Consider the following 24476-nt stretch of genomic DNA (forward strand, 5'->3'; position numbering starts at 1 on the left):
CTCTTTTCCACCTCATCTGTCCATCCACATGGCTGTACTTATCCTTGCCTTTTAAACTTTAATGCCCAAGTGTTCTCTTTTGATCATAGTTGTAAATGGTTTTCATTTTAATGTTTAAAACATTGTCTCTTTTATACCATTAGATTGAGGGATGGATGGGAAAACTGTTGGTCATGAATCTTGGATGAGAGAGCTCCACTAATGTAAAAAGATGCCAGGCTACATGTAAAGCAGTGTGTTTTTAGGATGGAGATTACAATAATGCCAGGGCAGCACAAAGTGCAGGGACGGCTCCCTTCATGTGGGGAAATGGATGGACAGATGCCCTGAGTGAGGAAATGTGGAGGTAGAAGCCTAATGGACACAAACATGCATAAATAACAGCAGCCATCGCTGTGGGCAGAGCTTTTAATAAACCTGCATCTATCCAGTGAGCCCTTCAATGTATCCATCAGTAGTGGACGATAATGGGCCCAGCAGGCCCGTCTGACTCACACTTTAACAGATCTTCCTCCTGGTGCGTGAGGGACAACCCCAGGGGCTTCAGTGATCTGATGAACTGATCAAGAAGCACATTGTCAGGGTGTCAGAATGCCAAAACAAACACCTCTCAGTCATCCTTATTGTCCACTGCTAAACAAACCAACAGGCAGTCTGGTATCCAATGTCCTGATAAAATTCCCTATCCATGAGAGATAGCAAAAAAAAAACTGTTGTGGAGAAATGCCTCTGTGGCAGATCTTTTTTTAAGCGTGTGGACTGACAGACTGCCTGTTCGCACGTCCTCTTATCTGAAGGGGATGCATTGAAGGGACCTCCATGGAGAGAAAGTGACACAAGTCACGAGTGAAGCTAAATGTCTTGACTGTGTCCAGGCCCCTCTGGCCACGCGGCCCTCCTCCACACTCCCCTGTCTGAGTGCATCACAGCTCCGCTGAATGAGGCCTGCTGGCACAGCACCTCTGTCAGACAACTGCAACTCTAGCCTCTGCCCCCACGTCCCCCTCGCTTTCCCTCCCTGCCCCTCCGGGTCTCTAGGCCTGATTAATCACACATATAATACAGCGCCGCGCTGTCGCCGGGGAGCAGTCAGCTCATTTCACGACCTCAGGAGCAAGTGTGCTTTACAGCACTCACGCTGCTAGCTAATTAGCGTCAGATCAGACACAAGACAACTGTGAGGCACAGTAATGAGACTCCAAGAGGAGCCCAGCCAATGGCTGTATTTAAATGTAATGAGGCGGCTAATGACCAACTAATAAGGCTGTTTGTCTTGGGGAGTGGGTGGTTGAGGATGGAGGAATTGTATTCTATAAGGCTACAAACCAGCATGCGTGTAATCTCTTAGTCATAGTCTTTGTAAGAGCCCAGTGTTTAATAAGTTATATTGGATCAAATTTTGGTTTTCCAGCCCAGTTTGCTCTTGCATATCATACGTTTTCATATTAAGCTTTAATGTGGAAAATTAAATGAAAAGACAAAATCAGAACAAGCAGTAACAACAGCATGTTTGATCACGTTTTGATCATGCTAATCAAAGCTGGCTCTGCAAGAATTAATATTGACAGAGGGGAACCGGCTGGACTGCTGTGAGCTTCAGGAGGGCAGCTCTCTCAGACTGTGATGAATAACTATCACTGTAATGGGGTTGTGCTATAAAGTTGGAGCAGTTGCTTAAATAAAACTGAGCAGCATCTTGTGGCAGACTCAGTAAACACAGGCACCAGTGGTAACTGGTTATTTGTCAGGATGATTTATGCCTGCAAACATGCAGTAAAAACAAATTCCCAATGAAACTAAACAAGGGAGAAAGTTATCTTTTGTGACAGAGTGCACAGAATTCTAGCTGACTTCACAGAGGCAAAAACTAGGTTGGGTCATGCTAGAGGTCTGTAAATATGACGGCTCATAAGAATAAAAAAATCATACTTGATTTTCACAATTTCAGAGATAAGTATGTGCGACTGATGCAGACAAAACATCTGCACATTCTTGTTATTAGATGTGATGCTAACTTTCTGCTGCATTTTTAATAGGTTTAGATTTCACATGATTTTATAACAAGCAAAGCGTGATTACCGTACTTGTAAAACTCGTTGTATCAAAGCACTGTACATGTAATGCCCAATGGGAGGAAGCAGAACAAAGTCTCATCTGTCTACTCCTCTTCTCTATGACTCACTCAAAGGTAATGCAAGAAGCTAGTTTACTGGAGCTCTTTCATATTAATAAGGATATCCCATCTTATTTGCTCTCAGCAGAAAGCCAGGCAGCGCATCACATCAGAGAAGCGAGTTCTAATGGTGAGGTGAGAGCATTGTTCCTCTGTACTCGTCCGCAGGAAACACAAAACAGCACTCAAGCTTCCTGATAAAGGTCGACATCCCACTCACCTGCAGTAATGAGACCCGGTGTCAATGCCAATCAAAGACGTGTCTGCCGTTTTGATGAAAACGCTCAGCGGTGTCGTTCGCAGGTTGCGGGTGTTGGCATGATACAAATTAGGGAAATCACTGTGCTCATTACACCACCAAAGGGTGGGCTCCTGGGGGAAGAGCCAAATGTTTCCACACTAGTTAGACATGTCAGACTGCATCTCTTCTGCCTCAGCTGACTGCTGCTCCTTTAAGAGGTTAGATCACCGGGCCGGGCTACTGACTTAACCTCTGTCTGCTGTGGGAATACCTCTGTGTCCCTTTACCCATTGTATTATCAGAGCCAGAGAATATCAAGCATTCTATTTGGGCCTGTTAAAGCCAAACTAGTTGCTCATTGTGGGCTCCTTTTTCTCATGTGTGTATTTGTTGAATCATTTTTGAGCTAAGAAAAGAAAAGCTATTGTTTGTGTGCACATTCAGCCACAACATGAGTACATCAAGAGGACCCGGTGCGAGGTCCCCATTTCCTCACATCAGCATCTGCCATCTTAACACAATAGAGGCCAAACCCATCACTTCTCCCTCATCGCTGTTTAATTTGAGGTGTTCTCAAGCAGTATGTATTCCACGTCGGCCTTTAATGATTTAACTTTGCTGTGGTTGTAAGATGACTCGCAGGGGAGAGAGCTGCATTAAATAAATAACAGTGATAAAATGTAGACCTCATACATTTCAAAGCTAATGCAACTAGCGGTGCAATAGGAGCAGCTGCACACAGTCCTGGAGCAGTAATTTGATTGATTTGTTGTGACAGCAGCCAAATAATTGAGAGTGAGAGGTGCTGCTGGAGATGAAGCGCAGGCAGAGGCAGGTTCGCCAGGCAGTCCCAGCAGATATGGCACCCAGGTTCTCATCTCTGCCATTGATATCTGCCAGTGGTTTATTGTTTGTCTTCAATAAGCAGCTTGGAAATGTGTGGGGTTACTGCCTTTGTGACAGTTTGGCGACGGAAAGAAGAAAAAAAATCACCAATCAAAATGTACAGAGGAGCGATGAGAGGGGTAGAATCAAACACACAGATTTACACTCGGGCTGATGCTCAGGTTTACTGTACACGCACATACGAACACACACAATCTCCCGCGAGACTCATGATTTATACTGTGATGTCTTTTTGAAGCTGAGATGTAAGTAAATTTTACCCCCTGGTGTTTCACTTGTTGCAGACATGCTGATGATTTGTTCTGAATTCAACCTACACGTATTTCATAATTGCCCAAAAATAAGAGTACAAATGATGCATTTGAATATACAGTATGACTTTTCCAACGTATGCATGCCGAGATATGTTTATGTTCCCTGTCTAATAAGATACTGTAGTGCTGTTTGTCTTAAGCTTCTGGCTCTTGACTCGTGTTTTGTTTCTGTGGATGGTGGCAGTGTCACTCTGGCTCAGCCGTGCCACAGGACAGCACGCTGCCAGAGCCTGAAATAGAAAGAAAGAGAAGAAAAAAGGAGGGCAGGATGAGTCTTTACGGCGGTGCGGAGGAGGACAATAATATTGTTAATCAGATGTGGCTGTGTCTGCTTCTACACAGCAAACCCTGACATCTGCCCTCACTGGTAAATACTGACGGAGGTTTTTTGCAAACCTCCTGCCATAAACACACACAAGGCAGACTCCGGACATGACACACTGTGCATGCCTGCGCTGTGTATGCAGAGAGTTTAATGCATTTACTTAATGGATTTTGGAGAAGTGTAGTAGGAGAGGATAGGTTTCCGAATTAGTAGTCTGAATGTCATCATGACAAATTTTCAAATTAGCTTCCAATTACATGAGTGATTAAGAACTTGCAAATTATTCCATTTTAAGCCAGCTGTTTTCTGTTCCCTTAGCTCCTGAGCTACAGCAGATTACCTTCTCCCTGGTGTAATTACTGAAAAAACATGCACACTGTTGTGTCCGTTCAGCCAACTTAACAGTTTACTTTAAAAATATTCAGAGTTGAATGTGGGTATTTTTTACTAAAACCTCAATTATCTTTTCTAAAAATCATCTGCACACTGATCTCCTTAATGCATGTTCAGTATTTTTGTTGCATGCATTGATTAGCCATCCCCAACAATTGTGCACAATCAATAGAGTTCATCTCTTCATCATCTCATAATCAGCCTATTGCTCCCATTGAGCAGACCAGTCGATCACAAGTTTGAGGGAGTACAGAATCTGATATAAATTACAATACATAGTGTATTGTTTTCATGGTATTTCAACACTTGTGAAATGCTTCCAGGAAATGCCTTGACCACTTGGCCCTGGAGTTGTTTTGTAGAAATTACATCTCTCTTTTTTTCCCTGCCTTTTCCGACCAGACTGTTTCCGAAAGATTTGCTAAAGGTCTGCCGTACTGCTGAGGCGCAATTCAGAAGCTTTCAGCAACAATCTGTAGTCAAGCATTTTAAATGAAAATTGATTTGTGATTTACATGGTCAGTGAGGGGAAAATGAACTTATGAAATGTTGTAAATGAAATATTAGACAAGGTGCAGTGGGAGAGAGCAGACAGAGATGGTAATCTTGTGGAACTGGAATTCCCGCCTGGCAGAACTGGGTGACATTTTACATTTATCTGTGTTCTGCATGAGTTGTAATGTTAATGGTAATTTTATGGGACTGAACCGGAATGAAAATGGTGTTATCACCGATTGCTTCAAATGTGGAATTGTGTAAAGTAGCACAGCTGCATCCTTTATTTCCCATTCCCCAGTAATGTGAGTTATTGCATGATCTGTTCTCTAAGGTTGAATGTGTGTATTCAGCCTGTTTTTATCAGTCTGTTCTACTCACAGCAGCTTATATCACACACCTTTGCCACAGGATGAAATATACAAACTGCTGTATTTTACTATTAGTCTAAATGCCACATTTGTATGTGAATGTTTCCCACATTTATTCTGTAGGTCTTTTGTTAGCGGTTCCCTGTGGGTTTACATCACAGGTACAGTAAAAAAAAAAAAAAAAAGATTTAATAAGATATTAATGGCCTGTCCTCGCCCTGTGTCCTCATATAAACACTAGCAGTATTAAAACTGCTATGCACAGCATTATTTTGATATATCCTCACTTTCAATATAAGTGTATATAACATTATAATGTAAATTAACATATTATTAATGTGGATCTATCATGGACTTAATAATACAAGCAAATCAATGTAGCATTACGCTCTAATCAATACTCCTTACACTCAGACCAGATGTTCTAATTTTGATCGATACCTTGTGCAGTGAATGTTTCCTATTCCCGCTCTGGCCATGCGCAGCACATATGGATTTTCAAAGAGCTCGCTCCTCCATGTTTGAAAGAGAAGAGAACCAAAGAAAGAACAAACAAAGTGATCCTGCAGCAGCAGAAGCTGTGGGAGCCCGGGAGCCCGCCCGGATCACACAGAGGTCATTTTTAAACGTGGCTCTCCGGTTCCCCGTCTGTGAAACCAAAGAGTCCGTGGTGACATTTGTCAGCAGATGGTGTGGAACCAAACCCCTCACCAGTGGGGACGTCTCAGCCGCTGCTAAAAGCTATCTGTGGTTACTAATTGCTGACCAGGGCCTAATTACCTTAATTAATGGCCGAGGTATCTGGGGGCCAGATTTGTGGAGGCTTTTATCAGTATCAGTGTAGCTTAAAAGGTCCCGTAGGAGGCCTGAGCAGCATGTAAGTCCTGTGGGTGCTATTTCTGGACTAACTGCAGACACATCACAGATGGATCCTGTGGCATCAGTACAGGACGGCGCGTTTGGAGAGAGATATCTGTTACTTAGAGATCACAAGTAAACCTCACCAAGAACATCGCAGGCTGGAGAGGGAAAAGGGGCTTTTCATGCCTTCCTCACTGAATATATTTTCTACTCTTCTCTCACACACACACACGAGCCCGTTTCCTGAATTACGCCGCCGTAATTCACAATGACAAAGTAGACTTAGCACCTTTTTCCACAGACCGTAGGGGGTTTTGTTCAGTGAGCTCTCACTGTGAAATTAGCCCTGGTACTTTCATTTTCCGGCTGCAGTGAAATGGTTAAAAGACACAGATCAGCCAGTATGAAAATAGAACTGATTCAACAAAATCTGCTGCTTCCCCTTGCTTGCTCCTCACCCATCCAGCAACAAAACCCTCCCCTCTATTCTCCCACTCCCCCCCCCCTTCCTTTTTTTTTTTCCCTACTATCCCACCCTCACCCCCTCCCCCAACCCCGTCAGGCACCTTGTCCGCATCTGGAGAAGGCTTGTAAGTTTCGGGTGCATACATTTCTTTTGATGATATATTGTCCCGGTGCGGAATTTCATTTACTGCTGCTGCCCTTTGCTGAACCTGTTGCTAGTCAGTGAGCACGATAAGCGTATAAGTAGCATGCTACTTCATTCATCATACATCGTTCTGGGCTCTCAAATATCTCATATGCGATTCAGGAAGAAACTACTAAACCGGCACAAAGGATCCCACCAGGATCAGCTGAAGTTCCATTAAACACTGTGTACAAAATAGAGCACACTTGGTAGTTATTATCAAATACACATTTCCCGCGTTGCATCTACAAAACATTAGGCCTCATTTCATGGTGTACACGTTGTTTATGTAGCATGGGGAAGATGTATCTCAAGTGCAGTGCTCGTGTAGTACATAATTCCATTCACATTGCATTTTGAATGCATGCATTTTGAAATCTGTTTTTTCCCTCAATCATAGTGGCTGCTCTGTGTTGTATTAAACAGCATTAATAATCACAAGAGGCTCAGTGTCACTCAGAAGTCTCCACATCACTAAGGCAGACAGTGTTGTGCTGCTGGGCATGTTGTGCTGTGTGAAAGTGCTTACACGCTCCCTCAGACAACCAAAGGGAATAATTAAAGACAGAAGATGGAGGCAGAAGAATGGAAAGCAAATCCCATTGTTTGGGGTTATTTCATCCCACTGAATTTCTTTTTCTCACTTTCTTTCGTTCTCTTCTCACATTCCTCCCCAAATGTACTGTGGGTATGTGGCACGCTATCAAAAGCATATGTAAGCGAAGCAGCGCAGAACAAAGGCCCTGTGATGTCCTCCTCATACCCACATTGTCTTTTGATTATTCTACAATCATTTTAAATCTGTGTAAGTTGGAAAGGAAGGGAAGGCTTAATAACCCCATAATATACAATACTTTAGCTGCTCAGAAACCGCAATGCAAGATGTGTTTCAGACGATTTGAAGACTAGCTTGCTTATTCTTGATTTGTTCTCATATGTTCTAATGGGGTGATTTCTTCAAGCCCTCAATATGCAAGTTGTTACCAAAATAAGCCACAATGAAATCTTTTTTTAAATCTAATTTAAGGTGAACTAGACTATTAGGCCAACTCTACTCCACTCCATTTCTAGAGCAGTAAATGTAGCCCCTCAATCTCTCTCAGCTTTTACTGTCAGTCAGAGAGCACTCAGTCATCTCCGTGCATCAGGCCCGCAATATTGATTTTTCCACCCACTGAAACAGCCGCATGAACATAAATTTTGCATGAGGCTTTTACTCGCGGCCTCCGCTTTGGTCTGACGACACATGATGGGACCATGAACACGCTGTAATAACCCAGTCTGTCCTGCCAGGCAGACAGGCTCTTTTTTCTTAAGGGGAGGGGGGGGAGTCCAGCAGCATCTGGACTATGAAGGACAAAAGCGAGGGACCCCCTTACTGAACAACACAGAATTACATGCTGTTCAAGAAGTATTTGAAATGACAGTTAACCAAAAACGAGGAAATCTGTCAATGTATGAAAGAGGTTTGATCTTTCATTTGATTTAAGATGGTCTTTGGAGGTATTGTATATAGTTAACTGTAGTTGATATCCTTAAATGTATACTTTCCCTTTGGAGAATTTCATGAAAATAAAAAAGAAGATGAGGTTTCTGCATAATCATACATTTTCTGAGAATGAAAGTTAACCAAATGCTTCATTGTGCAATTGAATAAGGTTTTATCCTAAAAAAGAAAACACATCTGAGAAGATTTTTAGTTTTAGACTAGATAAAAACAGGTGCACAGCAGTCTGGAGCCATGGAGGGCCAGAGTCTGCAGGTTTTGTATTAAAAGCAGACAGTAAGCCAACAAATATCACTGATTTTACTTCTGTAGTCCTTAGTTGGGAAGAAAACATGCACACTTTCAGCCTCATTAGCACATCGTTTGATTGGAGAGGAGAAAAGTTCAACAATCTTTCTATATATATTCTGTCTCAGGAAGGAAATCTTTCTTTGTTTGGGACCCCCTGGAACTCTCTCAAGGGCCCCTAGAGGTCCCTGGACCACACTTTGGAAATCAATAACCTAGCGTAAGCAACACCAAAAGGGCAACATTATCGAGCACACAGGGATTTTCTTGTATGTGTAACATCTCCATGGAGAGGATTTGATTCTTTGAAATGCTTCCCCTAGAGTGAGAATTCTACAACACAGCTTGATATTGCCTTGCATCACAAAGTGAAAGCATTATCTCTGGATCCCTACAAGCGATGTGGTTTACTCTCCAAAACCCTGTGGCTCCGCGACTCCGCTCAAATCTTAACTGCCTATATTTTTTTGTAGTCGCTGAGTTCCTCCTGCAGCCGGACTGAAACAGTGATATTGCCTGCTGCGGCTCTGAGTAATGTTTTTATTCAGTAGTTCACTACTTCCTTTAACGTTTCATTTTCTCCATGTTTATTCCAGCCATCGCCAAGGCAGGAATCTATTCTCCATTCCTTTAACATGATTACCACTTGTATGGACTCATTGGTAAAAGCGGTGTTACACCAATTTGTGTTCCAGAAAAGCTGTGATAAGAGCATTTTTGGTCCTTTTTAGTTTGTTTTCCTGCTTTTTCTTCAGACGTGATGTTCCAACTATGTATTTTAAAACGCATTACACGACAAACAAATATATGAACGACTGATGAAGGAAGTAACAATGAAGTGATGAGCAGCACTTGAGTGTAACTAAGTTAAATTACCTGAATTCTTCCTCCACCGCTGTCGATGAGCCATTGAGTGAATTTTGATCGCTGATTTAATGTTTAAATGTCACATTCTCAACACATTTCTTCATTTTATTTATTTTTCATGCCTGATTCGAGTGTCGTTACGTGTTTGAAGACTAAACGATCGAAAAGACATAATTAACAGGGTGATCGCTGATGAAAACAATTAACATTTTGTCATGTGGACGAGTGTCATTGTGACAAAGTGACCATCAGTGCTGAAAGTTATCAGTGGAAGTAAAGGAATGAGTGCAGAAACAGTGATTTTATCCCCTTCATCAGTGTACAAGTGCTCCGATCTAATCCGCAGAGTAAAAATGACCTTCCTTTGACCACCTTTGTAATTACCAGATCTCATAGAGTCTAAATCTCCTTACCTCCAGTGGAGTAATTATCAGTGTGACTCACTGAAAAGGCAATTGAGACAGTGGTTTATGGACTCCCATAGTGGAACGTGAGGCAGAGCAGTAATGGGGAACTTGTTTGTCCCCTCTCACCTCTCTTGTTGGAGAATGACAGCTGTGTTTAGACGAGAGCAGTTCCTAAAAATACAAGATGGCTCGCGTTGGACAATTTCATTAACTGCTGACAGGCTCCTCCGCAGCCTCTGATAAGCTCTTAATTTACAGCACTCACAGACGCACAGCAGCAGTTAGGGATGATGTGAGTTGGCGTTTTTCTGTTCTCAGTTGGGATGAGCCACGTGATATTGTTCAATATAATATCGGTATTATTTTTAATATGGTGAAAAAAAATATTCATATCGTGATAACGGCAATTGTGCGACATCTTGACAGCAACAACAAGCATGGCGGCTCCAAAAAGAGCGGCTGCATTAGTGTGGAAATGGTTTGGCTACTAGAGGTCAGATATACACCAAACCACTAATATTTCAGAAGTGCAAGAACAACAACAACAAATGGAGGCTGCAACAAACTTATTTAACGGCTTCCAGCAGAAGCACCCAGCTGAGTACAAGGAGAGTTCAACAGCTATTGTGAGTTGTACACCAAGCAGACAGACCGCCGTGGCTCACCACAGCATCGCCGAATGCTTTGCACGTCGCGTTTTGTCATATCGCCAAGAACATCACAGAAATACCCAGTGATATCGCGATATTATTTTAGGGCCATACTGCCCGTCCCTAGTTCTCTGTTTAATTTTCTATCTGAGCGGAGTAGCAGAGGCGAAGCACGTCTTCCAACCACTAAAACGACTTCAAAAGCAATAACCATAACTTTAAGAAAAGCATACAGTGCACACATAATTTACTGGTCTTACACAAAAGCCACTATAGATTTTATTCACTCTTGTGAACCCAGTAGATTCTTTTCAAGGTTTGCGAGCTATATTTTCCTTTTTGATGGCCAGAAAACTTGAATTCCTTTGACATGAGACGAGATCTCCATTTTCCCTCTGACCGTACATTATGCTGAATGGTGCACACGCAGTTTGATGGAGTGAAAGACAGTCGGAGTCCTTTTGTGTGGACGTGATTACTGTTACACTGCTGTCATTCTTCACGCTGGCCTTGACTGGGCCTTTTCTAAGGCCTATAATATGATGAGCACCTATTGACATACGCTTTCTAGAAAGCATAAATGCATCGGTTGATGTTTTGTATTTCTTTTAATCTAATACATTTACAGAGGCAGTTAGTATGACATGAATCAGGTGTGTCATGGAGTGTGTCTTCGGTTCTGGTACCAAAATGTAGCTCATTTTCACACACACAGTGTTGTGATTCGTGGCATTTTTCCAACATCAATGTCCTGTGTGTTCATCACCTTTAGTTTGAGTATCAACATGTGAAAAGTTTGACTTCTGCCCTGACCACACCTGTACACAAACACGCACACACACAAACAACATATAAGATAACTCATAGGGGAGAGTTGTAAACGTAGGTGTTGTGCATTGAGAGGAAAACAAGGAGACGAGCTTGAATCAGCCCCAGAGAGAAAAGTGCCGTAATAGGGGGGTTGGCAGGGACTACTGAGATAGCGCTGGTAATGAGAGAGCAGGCTGCTCCCCTCCCCCCTCCCCCCTTTACTCCTCAACCGCACAGGAAACAAAAATAGCATTTTGTCTGAAGAATGAGCCGGCTTTGACCTAGCCTTTCGACCTCTGACAATCAGTCTCGCTTCGTCCTCCAGTACTTCAGAAGCTGGGACCGGGACAGTCAAAGATAACAGTTGATTTCTACTGTGGCACTAAAGCAAAAAGGAAGGAAAAAAAAAGCAAGAAAGAAAAAGCTCTGAGAGAGAGATGGCAGACAGTTCTTCAAAGCACTGAGGTTGGAGGCCTCAGACTTCTCAGTGCTGGTGTTTCATAGTCCCAAATGAATGTTGTTAAATGTTTAAATGGAGCACAAAATGCCACAGTTCAGCTTGTATCTGGTCACTTAGCTGTATGACTCTCCTCTATGATCTGGCTCATTCCTCATTATAAACATTAGCATAGGCGAGTTGTGACAGCAGTGAAAGTGGGACCCGTGCTCTTACACCCCTCGGGCGTGATGACTAAGTGGGAGCGCTGCTTGCTTCGCAGTCGGAGAACGAGTGAATATGAAACACAACAAAGAGACAGTGGGAGATATAATGAGCACTATAGGATCCCGGCACCCTTTTGCCCTCTCTCCATCATAAGTGAAGCTCCCACTCTCATCCTCGGCCCTGTGTCTGCTGGAGGAAGGAGTGCAAACAATTAGCTGAGACAAGCCGTTTGGATTATGTGCTCAACCAAAGCAATCAGACAGCTGTGGTTAAAAGAATGAGCTTCAAAATGCCAGTTGCCCAGTTAGAGGGGAAGGGAGGGTCAGTGGTCCTGACAGTCTTAACAAGATGACAGAATTTATAAAGCACTGCTGTTAAAGAATATAGTACCTGCGGTGTAGCCCTTATAATAAGGCCACATGGGGCTTCTTCCATATTCCCTCTGTATTTGTTTTCTTTTGCCTCATATTTTTTGTTGTACCTCTTGTTCCTCGGCGTAATGGTTGGCGCTGGAGGAAATTCTCCAATCGTCTTTGATCTTGCCTGGTTTCGATAATTTTCTGACAGAAATCTCATTTTAGCCCCCTTTTGTTTTCTCCGTCTTTGTTCCCTTTTATTCCATCTTTAAATAGGGCTCAACATTTTGTCGTTGTGAAGTTGCAAAGGAAAAGAGCCGGTCCTGTCAGGGGCTCGGCGCACGGCAGACAACTTGCCCCAACATTTCAAGTGAGAATTGGACTCTTGCCGTTTGCACAGATGATATATAATTCATAGTGGGGGTGTGAGAGAGGTGTCAATGTGTCAGGAGGTAGAAGAAATGTAAAAGTGCACTGTTTACTGGCTTTCTTTGGCTGCGCTTCTGCAGAGAGAGGAAAGAGAAGGATGATCTGATCTTCATCAAATGTTCATCTGTGCCCGTCCTGGAGTCCTAGTGACCACACTAATCAAAGACTTGTCTGCACTGATGTTTTATTTATCTTTTATGAGGCAACTATACTTAAATTATTTAAGTGCATTGATTCTGTATGTATACAAGCTACGCCTGTGTTCACAATTGCTCGGCTGCGTTATCAATAGATGTTCACTCTTTTGAACCAGCGTTTGCTATTCAGTCCTTTGTGTTTTAAGTCATTTTAACAGTAAACTGTGTGGTGCTTTCTCGTCAGTGTAGCTGTAGATATTAGGTCGAAGTGAGACGTCTTTCATCATATGTACATTATGTGCTGTAATTAGGGTGTTTGCACGATGGAAGAGACATTGTTTCTTTTATTTATATCAGTGAGGATTGTCAGGGGAGAACTGAATTCGTTTTAGAGAGAAGAGTAGTTTCTTTTGTTCACTTCAATCAGTTCTAATTTTTACCTCCCGTCTAGACAATTCTAAACCAATGAGCTGTTAGATACTGCACAATTAGCTTCGTTTTCAGGAAGCAACATTGATTAATGTAATTCTCGTTGACAGTGTGTATGCGTTATGTTTTACTCTGTGAATCTATCTTGATTTTTAGTCATGGGAAATGTTACCATCAGTTATAGGAGCTATCTGAACCTCGTCTGGCCTCAGTTTAAGAAAAATCTGTGTCAAATTCTGTTTATACTGCAGTCCAGTGCGTGGAGTCCAGTCAAATGTCAACATACAGATCAGGTCCCGTCCCTTGGAAGCCTGTATTATCTTTCAATCCACTGAAAAACATGTCGGATCCTGCCATGGTCATCTGTTGTACTCATCCTTTTGTTTTCTGTACAGAGCTCAGAGCTCAAAAGGCTCAAAGGCGGCAGCACAAATTCACATGAACTGTGGAGGTCACTGTAGGACAAATATTTCTTAAAGTTTAACGTCACTGGTGTTTGTTTACCGTATGGCTTTTACATTTAGCATGACCTGTGAATAATCTTTTTGTGTCACTGCACACATACGTTCGTAGTTTGCTATATAGAAAATATTTTCTTTTAAGGATTTTCTAGTGTGTTTGACTGAAAAAAGGCTGTCAAGAGCTTTCAGAATGTGAGCACAGGTATAAAAACATATCTACCCATCACATCAGTATGAAAACTTGTCCTTTTTCTATTTAAGGAGCTGTGAAGGTCAGCTTAGAGCTGACTTTTTAGCTCAATTCTTCACATATAATATTATGATTGACACCTTTAATAGACATTATTTTTGTGTGTGCTGTGGTATGGATTTCTTCTGAAATTCTAACAGTGAGTGAGTGAGTGAGTGAGTGAGTGAGTGAGTGAGTGAGTGAGTGAGTGAGTGAGTGAGTGAGTGAGTAATGAAAGATCCACCAAATTCTGTATTCAGATGTTTTTGAGTGAACTTCCATAAAAATTTACCATGAAGTTGTGTGTTCATGCCCAGATGTTTTTACATATGTCTTCTATTCTTTTTGAGATGGACATTGTGAGTCCATGGGAGCATTTGCATGCTGGTGTGGTCACAGCCCAGCTCAGCCGGAGTGTTAAGCTTTTTTTTTTTTAAACGGCATAAAAATTTAAATGTAGAAATGAGGTTCTAATGGTGTGCCATTATTGGATCCAATTAGTTAATGGGTTTATTTCTGAAGTCTTCCAGTGAAGATGGATGTCTCTTTCCTATGAGATTTTAAGCCATTAAACCAAAGATTCTGACATTCTCCAAGTGACAATGAAGACTTTTGGCTCCAGAGAGAGCAATTATATCAGTCAGGCTTGATAGCTTTGTCCTCCAGCTAGCTAAATTAAATTCACTCACTCCATCATGCAGGGTAAAAACCCTGGAGGACCTTGTTGTGGCTCCATGCTATTTACATGTCTCTCACTATTCACCCTATGCATCCCACACCTCCATGTGTGCGTTCCTGCCTGAGGTGTGAGCATGTTCTTCAAATATCGAGGGCTTCCTGTTTATGTGCTAAAACATATGCTGTCCAAACTCATGTGTGTTTCTTGTTCTCGGGTTCAGCTCTCAAACACAAAGAGAAATTAAACAGCTCGCTGTCTTTTCATCAACAGCTACCTCATCACTGAACTCCCAGCTCCAACACCTGCAGCAGCTCCAACAGATGCAGCAGCACCACCAGCAGCAGCAACAGCAGCAACATCAGCAACAACAGCAGCAGCACCATCACCAACAGACCCACTCCCACACCCAGAACCAGCTGCCATCCCAGCATCACATGACCCCACCCAGCCAGCAGCAGACCTCTGTCCCGTCTCCAGGCTCTGCCTGCTCCTCCACCTCTGGACAGCCGCAGCAGTCCCCGCCGCACCGGCCCAACCAGTCACCGGCCCGCAGCCTCCCTTCACCCGTCACCCCGCCCATGCCTTTGCCGGTGAGTCTGCACCGATCCAACGTTTTCTCTTTGTGAGTGTGATGCTGAAATCTAAACTCATGGAATTGGCCTCATAATGATCTGATACCGATTATCTTTTACTTTGTTTTTTACAATTTAAAGCAGTGTTATGCAAGAATCGGTATTTTTAACTATTTGGCACCCTTACAGTTTCTTACTGGAATTCCCCCGTACAACACTGTCGTAAATATGGACAGCTGTACATGTGCATTTGTCATTAAAGTCAAAAACTAGCAAGTCCACAACTTTGTTAACACAGCCAAACATCAAGCAAGTACAACACAAAACATAGTGAGCCAACTAATATTACTTTGTCGTCCAACAGCAAGAAGTCCAGAACAGCGTCTGTCTTGCAGCCTTTTATTTTGTGAAACTCTCACCAAAGACTAAAAGCCAGTCTAAAAGTCACTCTTGTCTCTTGCTTCTTGCTCAGTCACCCTCTTCTTCTCTTCTTAGCTTCCTCCAACATCCTCTTCAGTCTCTTTGCCTGTCATGATGTTCGTAGAGGCTGCTCAGCCCGGTTCCCTTGCCCACTCGCACAGCTGCATTTCTGGTGCTCATTCTGGCGCCATTCCCCAAACCTCTTCTCCCCAGCAGTTCAAAACTGCTGTGCTGGTGGTGTAAACACTAATACTGCTCTGAGCTCCCAGTTCAGTCAGCTAGCCGCACAGCTAACTAAGATAACTAACTGCAAACAGCTACTGGTTAGCAGTGACTTTAGCAACAAGTAAAGCTATCTGTCCATCAAGAAAGTCCATGCATCACAGAGATGTGAGGCAGAGCAGCCAGAGGACATCAGAGAGAAAACCAGAAAACGTTCTCTCCATAAAATATGATCCAATTTCACCACTGTATTTGGTATTGTGTGACGTAGTGCTCGTACCCGAGGAGATCGTACCAGCTTGTACTAAGTTACATAAAGCAACAGGCTTTTACAGATTCTAAATAGAAACAGTATTTAATGGGGATTGGTTACCTCTGATTTCATGAATCCAGTCTGTCCACCAGTATTAACAGCAGTGCTGACCCAGTATCTAACATTTGTGCATCACTTTTTTAAATAATATTCACTTGTTAATGATCTCAACTCTGGCAGTTGTACACAGATATAAGGCTCTTTAACTTCAGCTCATTCATGTCATCAAACACTCATAAAAAACAGCTAATTCTGTTAATGTATTATTACAAATACACACCATGATCAGCAACAAATTAGATTTCTAATTCCCGTAATTCTCGACTTAAATAACTGAGGTGTCTGTCTGAATGCTGTCATTGATGACGGTGTGATTTTGGGCAGAACACCATGTTTAAGCAGGATACACAATTTTTGATTCTCTGTCAGCACTTGATCTTTATCAAGTTGCAGTATTTGAATGGGGCCTGGCAGCTCTTCTGTCTATGTGGAGCGATTAGAATATGCATCTTGTTGCTGAGGTCTTGACACACTTGAGCAGCTCAGAACCTCGCAACCAGGCGAGAAGCACGATTCGCATCCTGCTACGGCAGAGAGGGATTCTGAGGTTATCTAACCTTAGGCTTTCCGGCCATAATCAGTCTCTTAATCTTTGCTGCTCTTCCCACTCAACCTCCTTTTTAGTCACTTTGTCTGTCCATCCATCTCTGCCCTTCTGTCCGTCTGGTTGTCACTGTGTGACGATAATAACCTATTTTATATCCCTGTGGTTTCATTTCTGGCGGAGACTGGCCAGGGTCGCCTCTCTGTCCCTGGTCACATTCATCAGCGTCAGACCCTTATTGGGTTGTGGTGCAACCTTCTTTATGGCCAGGATGAGTTGGGCTATTTGTTTCCCCCCTTGCAGCCCTCTCCGGCCCTGTCACGGCCTAGTGAGACTCAGCAGGAAAAACAGCCTCTGGATTTAATGGGCTCCAAAGGCTAGCCGCTACATCGCACCAAGCACACTGTCCAGTTTGACTGTGGATACAAGGGCTACTGACCAACATACAGATTCACACATTAAGCTTCCATCAACGCACACAGACCTTAGGTAAGAGATACTCTAAAATCAGACTATCCACTTATGTATGTGTCTGATTTCCTAGGAAACCCTACTCGGTTGAATTTCTTAAAATCTGTGATTGTCAGGCACACAAAGACAGCAGAAACAGGGTTGCTTTAGAGCAAACTCATCGGTTGTTAAGACTGAGACCCTTAGCTTTATATAGATTGTCTTCTCTAAAAGAAGCAGCGAGGCTGATTATGATGACTGAGGACAGACCTCCCTTGAGGGGGTCCAAAGGGGCCACATCAGGTATCATTAAGATATTGCCTTATCAAATAGGATTATGGAATGCGTGTGTGGCCGTGTGTGTGTGTGTGTGTGTGTGTGTGTGTGTGTTGGAGAAGCAGAATGGCCATAAAAGGTTTAGTTTCTCTGGGTCAGTGCTGGTGTTTTCAAAGAATGCGTCACCCGGCAAAGGGCTCACCCAAGGACAGGCCGCAGCCTCAGCACCCACTCAAGGCTGCAATAGGATTTAAAGAGCGGCTCCGCCTCTCTCCGCCGCCTGGGTCAGTGATTGGATTTTCAAGCCCGGAATCACTGACCAGCTCGCAGGTTAATTGACATAAGTTTTTAATTCAGGGAGACTCCCCGAGCAGAGACTTCCTCACAAACACAGACTGTGATCGGTCCTTTGTATGTTTTAATTGAAGGCACGGAAGGGCATTTCTGGCATTTCCACGCTTTACTCAGAGGGACTGGTCTGTGCAGTAAAGTCAAGCCATAATTACCATAATACAATCAGCATTACACAGATAACACCCCTATTTCCCGCTGTCATTATTCAGACGTGCAGAATCATCCAGCCATTCAACTATTTGCTGAAAGTACAGCACAGAGCTGCAGAGAGACAAACACTCATTATGTTCCAATTAATGTCCCATTGTAATTCTCTTCTCATGGGAGGTGTGTGATATTCTCTGTCAACTCATAGTGAGGAAATCCTGAGCATTCATTACATCCCTAGTGTTTTTAGTGTTTGGTGTTTTTAATTTCTGAGACAAAATGCATTAATTGGCTCATTAATATCCCTATTAGAGCACAAATCGCGCCGCCACAGACTGTGTCCCCTTGAGCCAATGGTCTAAAGTCAGATTACTGCAGCTAATTTGGTTAAATGGAGTGAGAATTTACCTTTCTACCCCGCCCACATCCTCTCTCCTCCCCAACATGGAGAGTACAATGAGATGCAGCCTGTGGCTCTCTGAAATAGCCACCACAGTGATGACAAATAGACAGGGGAGATTATAAAATTTGCTTAAGTGTGTTAATGGGCTGATTGTGGGAGCCTGCTGGATTTTGCTGGAAGTTGATTGATTAGAGCTGCGGGTTTTCTCCACGCCCGGAGAGCTCAGGGATTTGACGGGGTAAAGGCGCTCGCCAAGTCTGTTACACCGGAATTGATCTTAATTAGATCTGAAAGACCTGCCACAGCAGAATGGTCGCGGCGATTAAAATGAAAAACAGGAGAAATTACTGATCAAATTAATCATAATGTCGGGCTACAGCTGTAGGTCTGGTGTAATTTGCCACTCCAGTGAGTTACATCAGCCCAGGCAGGGAGAGGAGAAGCAGTACATACTGATCCGTGGCAGCGGGAAGCTTAGGCCAGCCTATCAACTCTCGTATTCCAGTTCGTACGCCCCAGACCGCCCTGACCCAGCTGCGCCATCCAGTGGAGCTCCAACACCTCTCCCTCTCTGTGGCTCTCAGCTAATTAGTTGCTTTTTATGGCCCTTTTTTTTTTTTAGCCAAATCCTTCTACATTATGTCTTTCTTCATCCGGAAGCTGCATCTTCAAGAACGCTGTGCTGTCTCTCTGCCGTTCTTGTCATGGCTGTCTTGTCACCAGCATGTTGTGTGCTAGCTAATAGCCTCTGACCTTGGTCCAGTGTCTGGCTGGCTGGTTTTGCGGGGGGCCTGGCGGAGATGGAGGCGTCCTGTCTTCCTCCTCCGCCAGACTCCTGCCGTCTGTCTGTGCCTCTGTCTCTACTCCCCTTCACAGTCGTCTCCTTGATCGCTGTCAGAGCCCCACACTGGGCCTGTCCACTCTCCATCCACACACTCATAGGGGTAATTACAGCCTAGGGGCCTGCCTCCTATCCCTGTGCTCCACAATTTACCACCAAAGCGTCCACAGACATCTCTCTTCTTCCCCACTGCACCCCGACATCACAGGACCGCAGGGCCTCAGACCCACAAGTGCTGCAATTACCTGAGCCTCTCCTCTATCCTTTTCTCTCTCTCCCTCCCTTCTCTCTTCTCACTCCCTCTTGCTCTCTCTCCTCCCCCCAGCTCCCCCCCACCCCACCCCTTGGCTCCCTCACCATTCCCTGGCAATCAGCCTTCATTAGAAGCCTCTGGTGAAAACCCATCGTCACCAAGGTCAGCGGCTGCCAACCACAACGGCCTTTCAGAGGCCTGGCTGTCTGCACTCTCCATCTCTCCTCACCTCCTTGCCATTCTCTCCTCCTCCTGCTCCCCCTCCCATTCTCTCCACCGTCCTCCTCAAGTCTCAGGCCCATCTCTGCTGCTTTTGTCTCCAGCTGAGGCCCCTTCAGACACTCATGTCACTGTTTTCCGCTGCAGTGCACTTTTACTTATGTCAACCACTGTTAAAATCACCACTGTCCAATTTGCTCCAAATGTCTCCTTTTTTATGTCTCTCCCATTATATTAACATGTGTATTAAATGAGCCTTGCACATCGATTAATTGATTTTCCAGATCAGCCCCACGTCTATTCAATTTAGCGAAACGGGCCACCATCGTTCCACGGGGTATTAAATCAAAATTAAAATGACATGCTCAAACGTGGACCCAATGGCTCATACTGTGGCTTGTCAATGAAACTGGCAATGCTTAAGTTGAGGAAAGAGTCCATTATCTATCTTATGTCATAACTCAACTGTGGTGTCTGTGGTTTGGGAAAAAGATCACTGAGTTTGTTAATAGAAATATAATTTTGCAGATATTTTCAATGGACTGTTTGTTTGTTTTTGATGTGCTCATGAGAGCCAAACAACTTCATGTTAGTCAGAATTTTAGGAATTTAAAATAATGAAATTGTGTGTTTATTCAAGGTTATTCATTCACAAATGAAATTTTTGGCGAAACATTATGATAAGATCAGTGAGGTCATGTCCTCCTTATTCTGACATTTTTTTAGACTTATTAACTTATTATCATCTGATTAACTTTGACTGTCTGGAGGCAAAAAATGTACATCAAATAAATGGCTTTAGTATTTTGCCAAGCTTTAAAAAAAAGCATTCAGACCATCATGTTGGGAGATGAATTGTCAGAAAACATAATTAATCAGATGAATAAAGGTGAGTAAATAAATGCAGATGGTTGCAAAAAGAAAAATCTGAACATACTCAAACTAAGCATTCTCATACCTGACCACTATCAATGAAAACACCTGTTTTAAAATCACAATTTTCTAATAAGGCTGTTAAAGTGTACTGTACAGTATAAATGTACTGCCAGGCTGTGTGTTTAAATGGCTGTGCTGCTAGTTTGGGCTGTGTGGTTTAGAGCATGAACAGGCCCTCAGCTCCCCAGCAGCTCAGCCTAGCCTCTTATTAATGCACAGGAGATCCGGCTCTTAAGAAGGCAGAAAATTGCCTTACATAACAAGCGCTCCACAATTTAGAAATACAAATGTGCACTGTTGACTGAAGCAGAAAATAAGACTGTTGCCCATCAACAGAACCACATTTCATATGAATAATTATAAAGCATGGGAGCTAGATGAGGAAAACAACCTGACCATGACAGCTCTACTACTTTTATTTACTTCAAATGAGGGATTAGGCAGGAAGAAAATCTACAGACTTAAGGACCAACGATGAGCCCTGAATTTATAAATATGGAGAAACTTAAATTTATCATATTTCAGAGGCACCCTTTGCAAAACTGTGGAGGCACTTTCACTTTTAAATCGCACCCACTGCCTGCCTCGCACTTGCTTTTTGGCTTTTCTGGTTTTGTTGGGGTTTCAGACCTCACCAAGTTGATATTTTCTTCGCTTTTTGAAGTCTGTGATTCTTCTAAACCTGGCCCTGTTACTCTCGTGGCGGGCAGAGGGCTTCCAGCTCAGACACCCAGCAGAAAGGCACAGCTCTCTGATCAGCCCACATGCACATTGGGGGCAACACGCATTAGACGCCCACAGGGGAGCCCTCAGATGGAGCACCAAGCTAGGGCTCACCTAACAGTGGATAAGGAATAGGGTTTCTTTAATTATGAGGCAGGGCTATGACATTGAGTTCCCCCCTTCCTCCTCCAGCAGGCTCCCAGACACTGTCTAAGTGCTCCGCTCCGCTGAGGAGGCCAGTCCCCCCGCGGGGCGCGATTCCACTGCCTGTAATTTCTGATGCCCATTAGTGACCGCAAACAGAGCACCGGGTTCACACAAGGAATACAGCCGCACAGCGCTGCCACGCTGTAAAAAGACCCTTCTAATGCAATGTTATTGCATTATGCCCTCCTCATAGACCAAGTCAAAAGTCCCATTTGTGGTCCCTGCAGAATATTATCAGAATTTCTCCTCCACAGTATTTTCGTGGTTAGCGGAGACTAGATTTGATACATCTTTTTCAATGTACGTATAGTGGGCTGCATGAGTTGAAATTCCTCTAAACTGTACTCTGCTGCCTTGAACTCCCTGAGGAGATTTTTGCATTTCTATTTTTTCCTGGTGGGTGATTTTATGCCCTTTTTCATTAGGAGTGGGAATGTGCAATTGATGGTTTTGTAAATAGACTCAACGAGAATGCAAGAACAGTGCATTTTCTTAAGTCAGCTCCTCCAAGAGGGGAGCCTCAGAAGTCAAAACTCGAGCAATCAATACAAATACGGCTGTAAATGTCATCAATTCATCTCTCCACTTATGCTGATTTAGCTTGTGCCAACGCTTGTGTATATTTGGGAGAAAAAGTGAGAGAGAGACAGTGAAGCAGAGGGAGGGGAGGGGAGGGAGGCAGATTTATCGATCAAGGGTGACCACATCTTAGCCACAGAGCCCCTCTCTTGTGATTAATCTTAGGGCTTAGAGTTGGCCAATGACACATGACAGGCCTCCCCCTCAAACTCCTCCATTTCTCTTCATTACTGGCCGTATTTTTGGACACCACAGTGGAGAGTAATCATTTACCTTTATTGTGTTTATAAAGCTGTGGCATGGATGACCCTTCCTATATTGAATTGAGGACATCAAAAGATCACTGGACATTGATTAGGAGGATATTAAAGTCATTCAAATGCTATATTTATATGTCAAACAACAGCAGAGTGCAAAGAGACGGCATTTCCACCTAAACGAAAACGAATGGGATGCAGTCGGCGCAATGGAAACGGAACTCCCAAAATCAAGAGATATGTTTTATTACATATTGAATATTTGAGGTAATTGCTGGCGAGAGCCTTCGATAATACAGCGAAATAATAGTGCTGATAATTTCTTCATAGTCTGATCTCTTGACTCCAATGATTTTATTTTTCATCTTCTCACAGCAACCACAAACACAGCCAGGTATCCACTTTAAAGTCATAGCCGGAGCAGCAGTAGATTTACTGCAACGCCAGTTTAACGCTGCTATGATTTCCAACCCAACACTTGTATGCTACAGGAATAACTGCACCAAATATGTCACATCACAAGCTGAAACGGTCAGCACTTTCCTGTAGATACTTAATCACCAAGTAGTTTCAAATTTAATACATCTGGAAACAGCTAAATATTATAGATCATTGCTCAGGAAGAGAAATCGTGGAAGAGGAACGTAGTATTACTTATATTTTTACTTGCAGAGCGTCTCCTAACCAGAGGAAATATACTGCTGCTGTGATTGATGAAGGAGAACCCACTCTGAACCTCTGCGCCTCACAATTATCAACAAATGGGCTGGAGCAGATTTTATGTAATGATTAAAGCTGCTGTTAATTTCACATGAAGGTAATGAGTGGGGAGATTGACGGCCACTGTCCGACACTCCATCATCCCTTTATAGTTAGTTTAAACGTTTTCACGACTCTTTTCCTCCTTCATTTGCATTTTGCCTCATTAGATATGGCCATTTCTGGGGCTGTCCGCGATATCCATTTCCTGGAGTTAATGCATTTTATTTGATCAGCCAAACCTCCTCAGTTAACTAGCTGTCATTCTGGCGTTTCATATGACATCACTCCATTAGCACCCGCCACGCCACCTCAGCCACCTCCACATCGACACCCGCTGCCACCACCATCCCTCCACTGCCTTAAGCAATTACAATGTCCGACCGTCACCGGATGCAGCGTTATTGTATTTTGCTGGGTGTTATCTGACCCAGTTGTTCTATCTGTCTTTCACTTCCCAATATTTTTCCAAAAATGGCTCTTTTTGGGGTTTATTTTTCACAACGGCTGCAGCAGAGGCCCAGTGGTGAGCAATAGTCAGCGCTCAGAGGGCTCAGAGTGCACGACCACAGCGCGAGGCCCCGCTAACCAAGGGACCAGAGGTGTTTTGGAGGGCCTAATGGCATTTTGATGTTCATAAGCACAGCGGATGTGAGGGAGGGGAGACGGAGAGGTGGGGGAGAGGCCGTTTTGGGGGAGGAGGAGGAGGAGAGTCAGCAGAGGACTGTCAGCAGAAGACTAGCAGAGTCCTGACAGACAGAGAACGTGTTTTCTCATGTCACAGCTGATTACATTCACTCCGGAGTGGGAAAAGAGCAGGAGGAGACAGAGATGTGGGGATGAATGAGGGAAACTTTCATGTTGTTCCGCACATAAAGGACATTCTTCTCAGAAACAATACTGCTATTGACTGCTGATATACACTTTGACGCACTTCTGGCTGAATGGCAGCGAGTAAAGCATGAAGCCTTTAGCACAGCTCATGTCAGCTTCTATCACACTTATTTCCACCTGTAATCAGTCTGAACTGAGGAAAAGGAAACAAGATTTTTGTCTAAATCACCTTTTAGACAAAAGTTTACATTCAGCTGCTCTCACTCACTCATTCTCATCACTCATTAAAAGCATTACTGACCACTAATTTGCTCAATCATTCTCTGTGGTCTTTCATTGCCTTTCAGTTTTCTCTGATATATTAGATAAATGTTTGATTCTCTTGCTGAATCATAGATGAGCAGAAAAGAAGTTTTACACACCGCTGAAGCCTGAGCGTAGACAAATCAGCCCGCCTGCTGGTGTC

The 24476-nt window shown here is 43.4% G+C and overlaps 2 protein-coding genes across 3 annotated transcripts in view; both read left to right on the plus strand.

The window, feature by feature from the left end:
- Positions 1–24476, plus strand: part of LOC139346648 (transcriptional regulator Myc-like) — a 159675-nt gene that overhangs the window by 65186 nt on the left and 70013 nt on the right. The gene's annotated exons all lie outside the window — the stretch shown is intronic.
- The window catches only part of pou6f2 (POU class 6 homeobox 2), a 65865-nt gene that overhangs the window by 21946 nt on the left and 19443 nt on the right, over positions 1–24476 (plus strand). For both annotated transcript variants that reach the window (XM_070986266.1, XM_070986268.1), the window contains exon 4: positions 14912–15231. In XM_070986266.1, the coding sequence (XP_070842367.1) occupies positions 14912–15231 (320 nt within the window). The remainder of the gene's footprint in view (positions 1–14911; positions 15232–24476) is intronic.

The sequence above is a fragment of the Chaetodon trifascialis genome, chromosome 18 (genome assembly GCF_039877785.1).
Source record: "Chaetodon trifascialis isolate fChaTrf1 chromosome 18, fChaTrf1.hap1, whole genome shotgun sequence".
NCBI lineage: Eukaryota > Metazoa > Chordata > Actinopteri > Chaetodontiformes > Chaetodontidae > Chaetodon > Chaetodon trifascialis.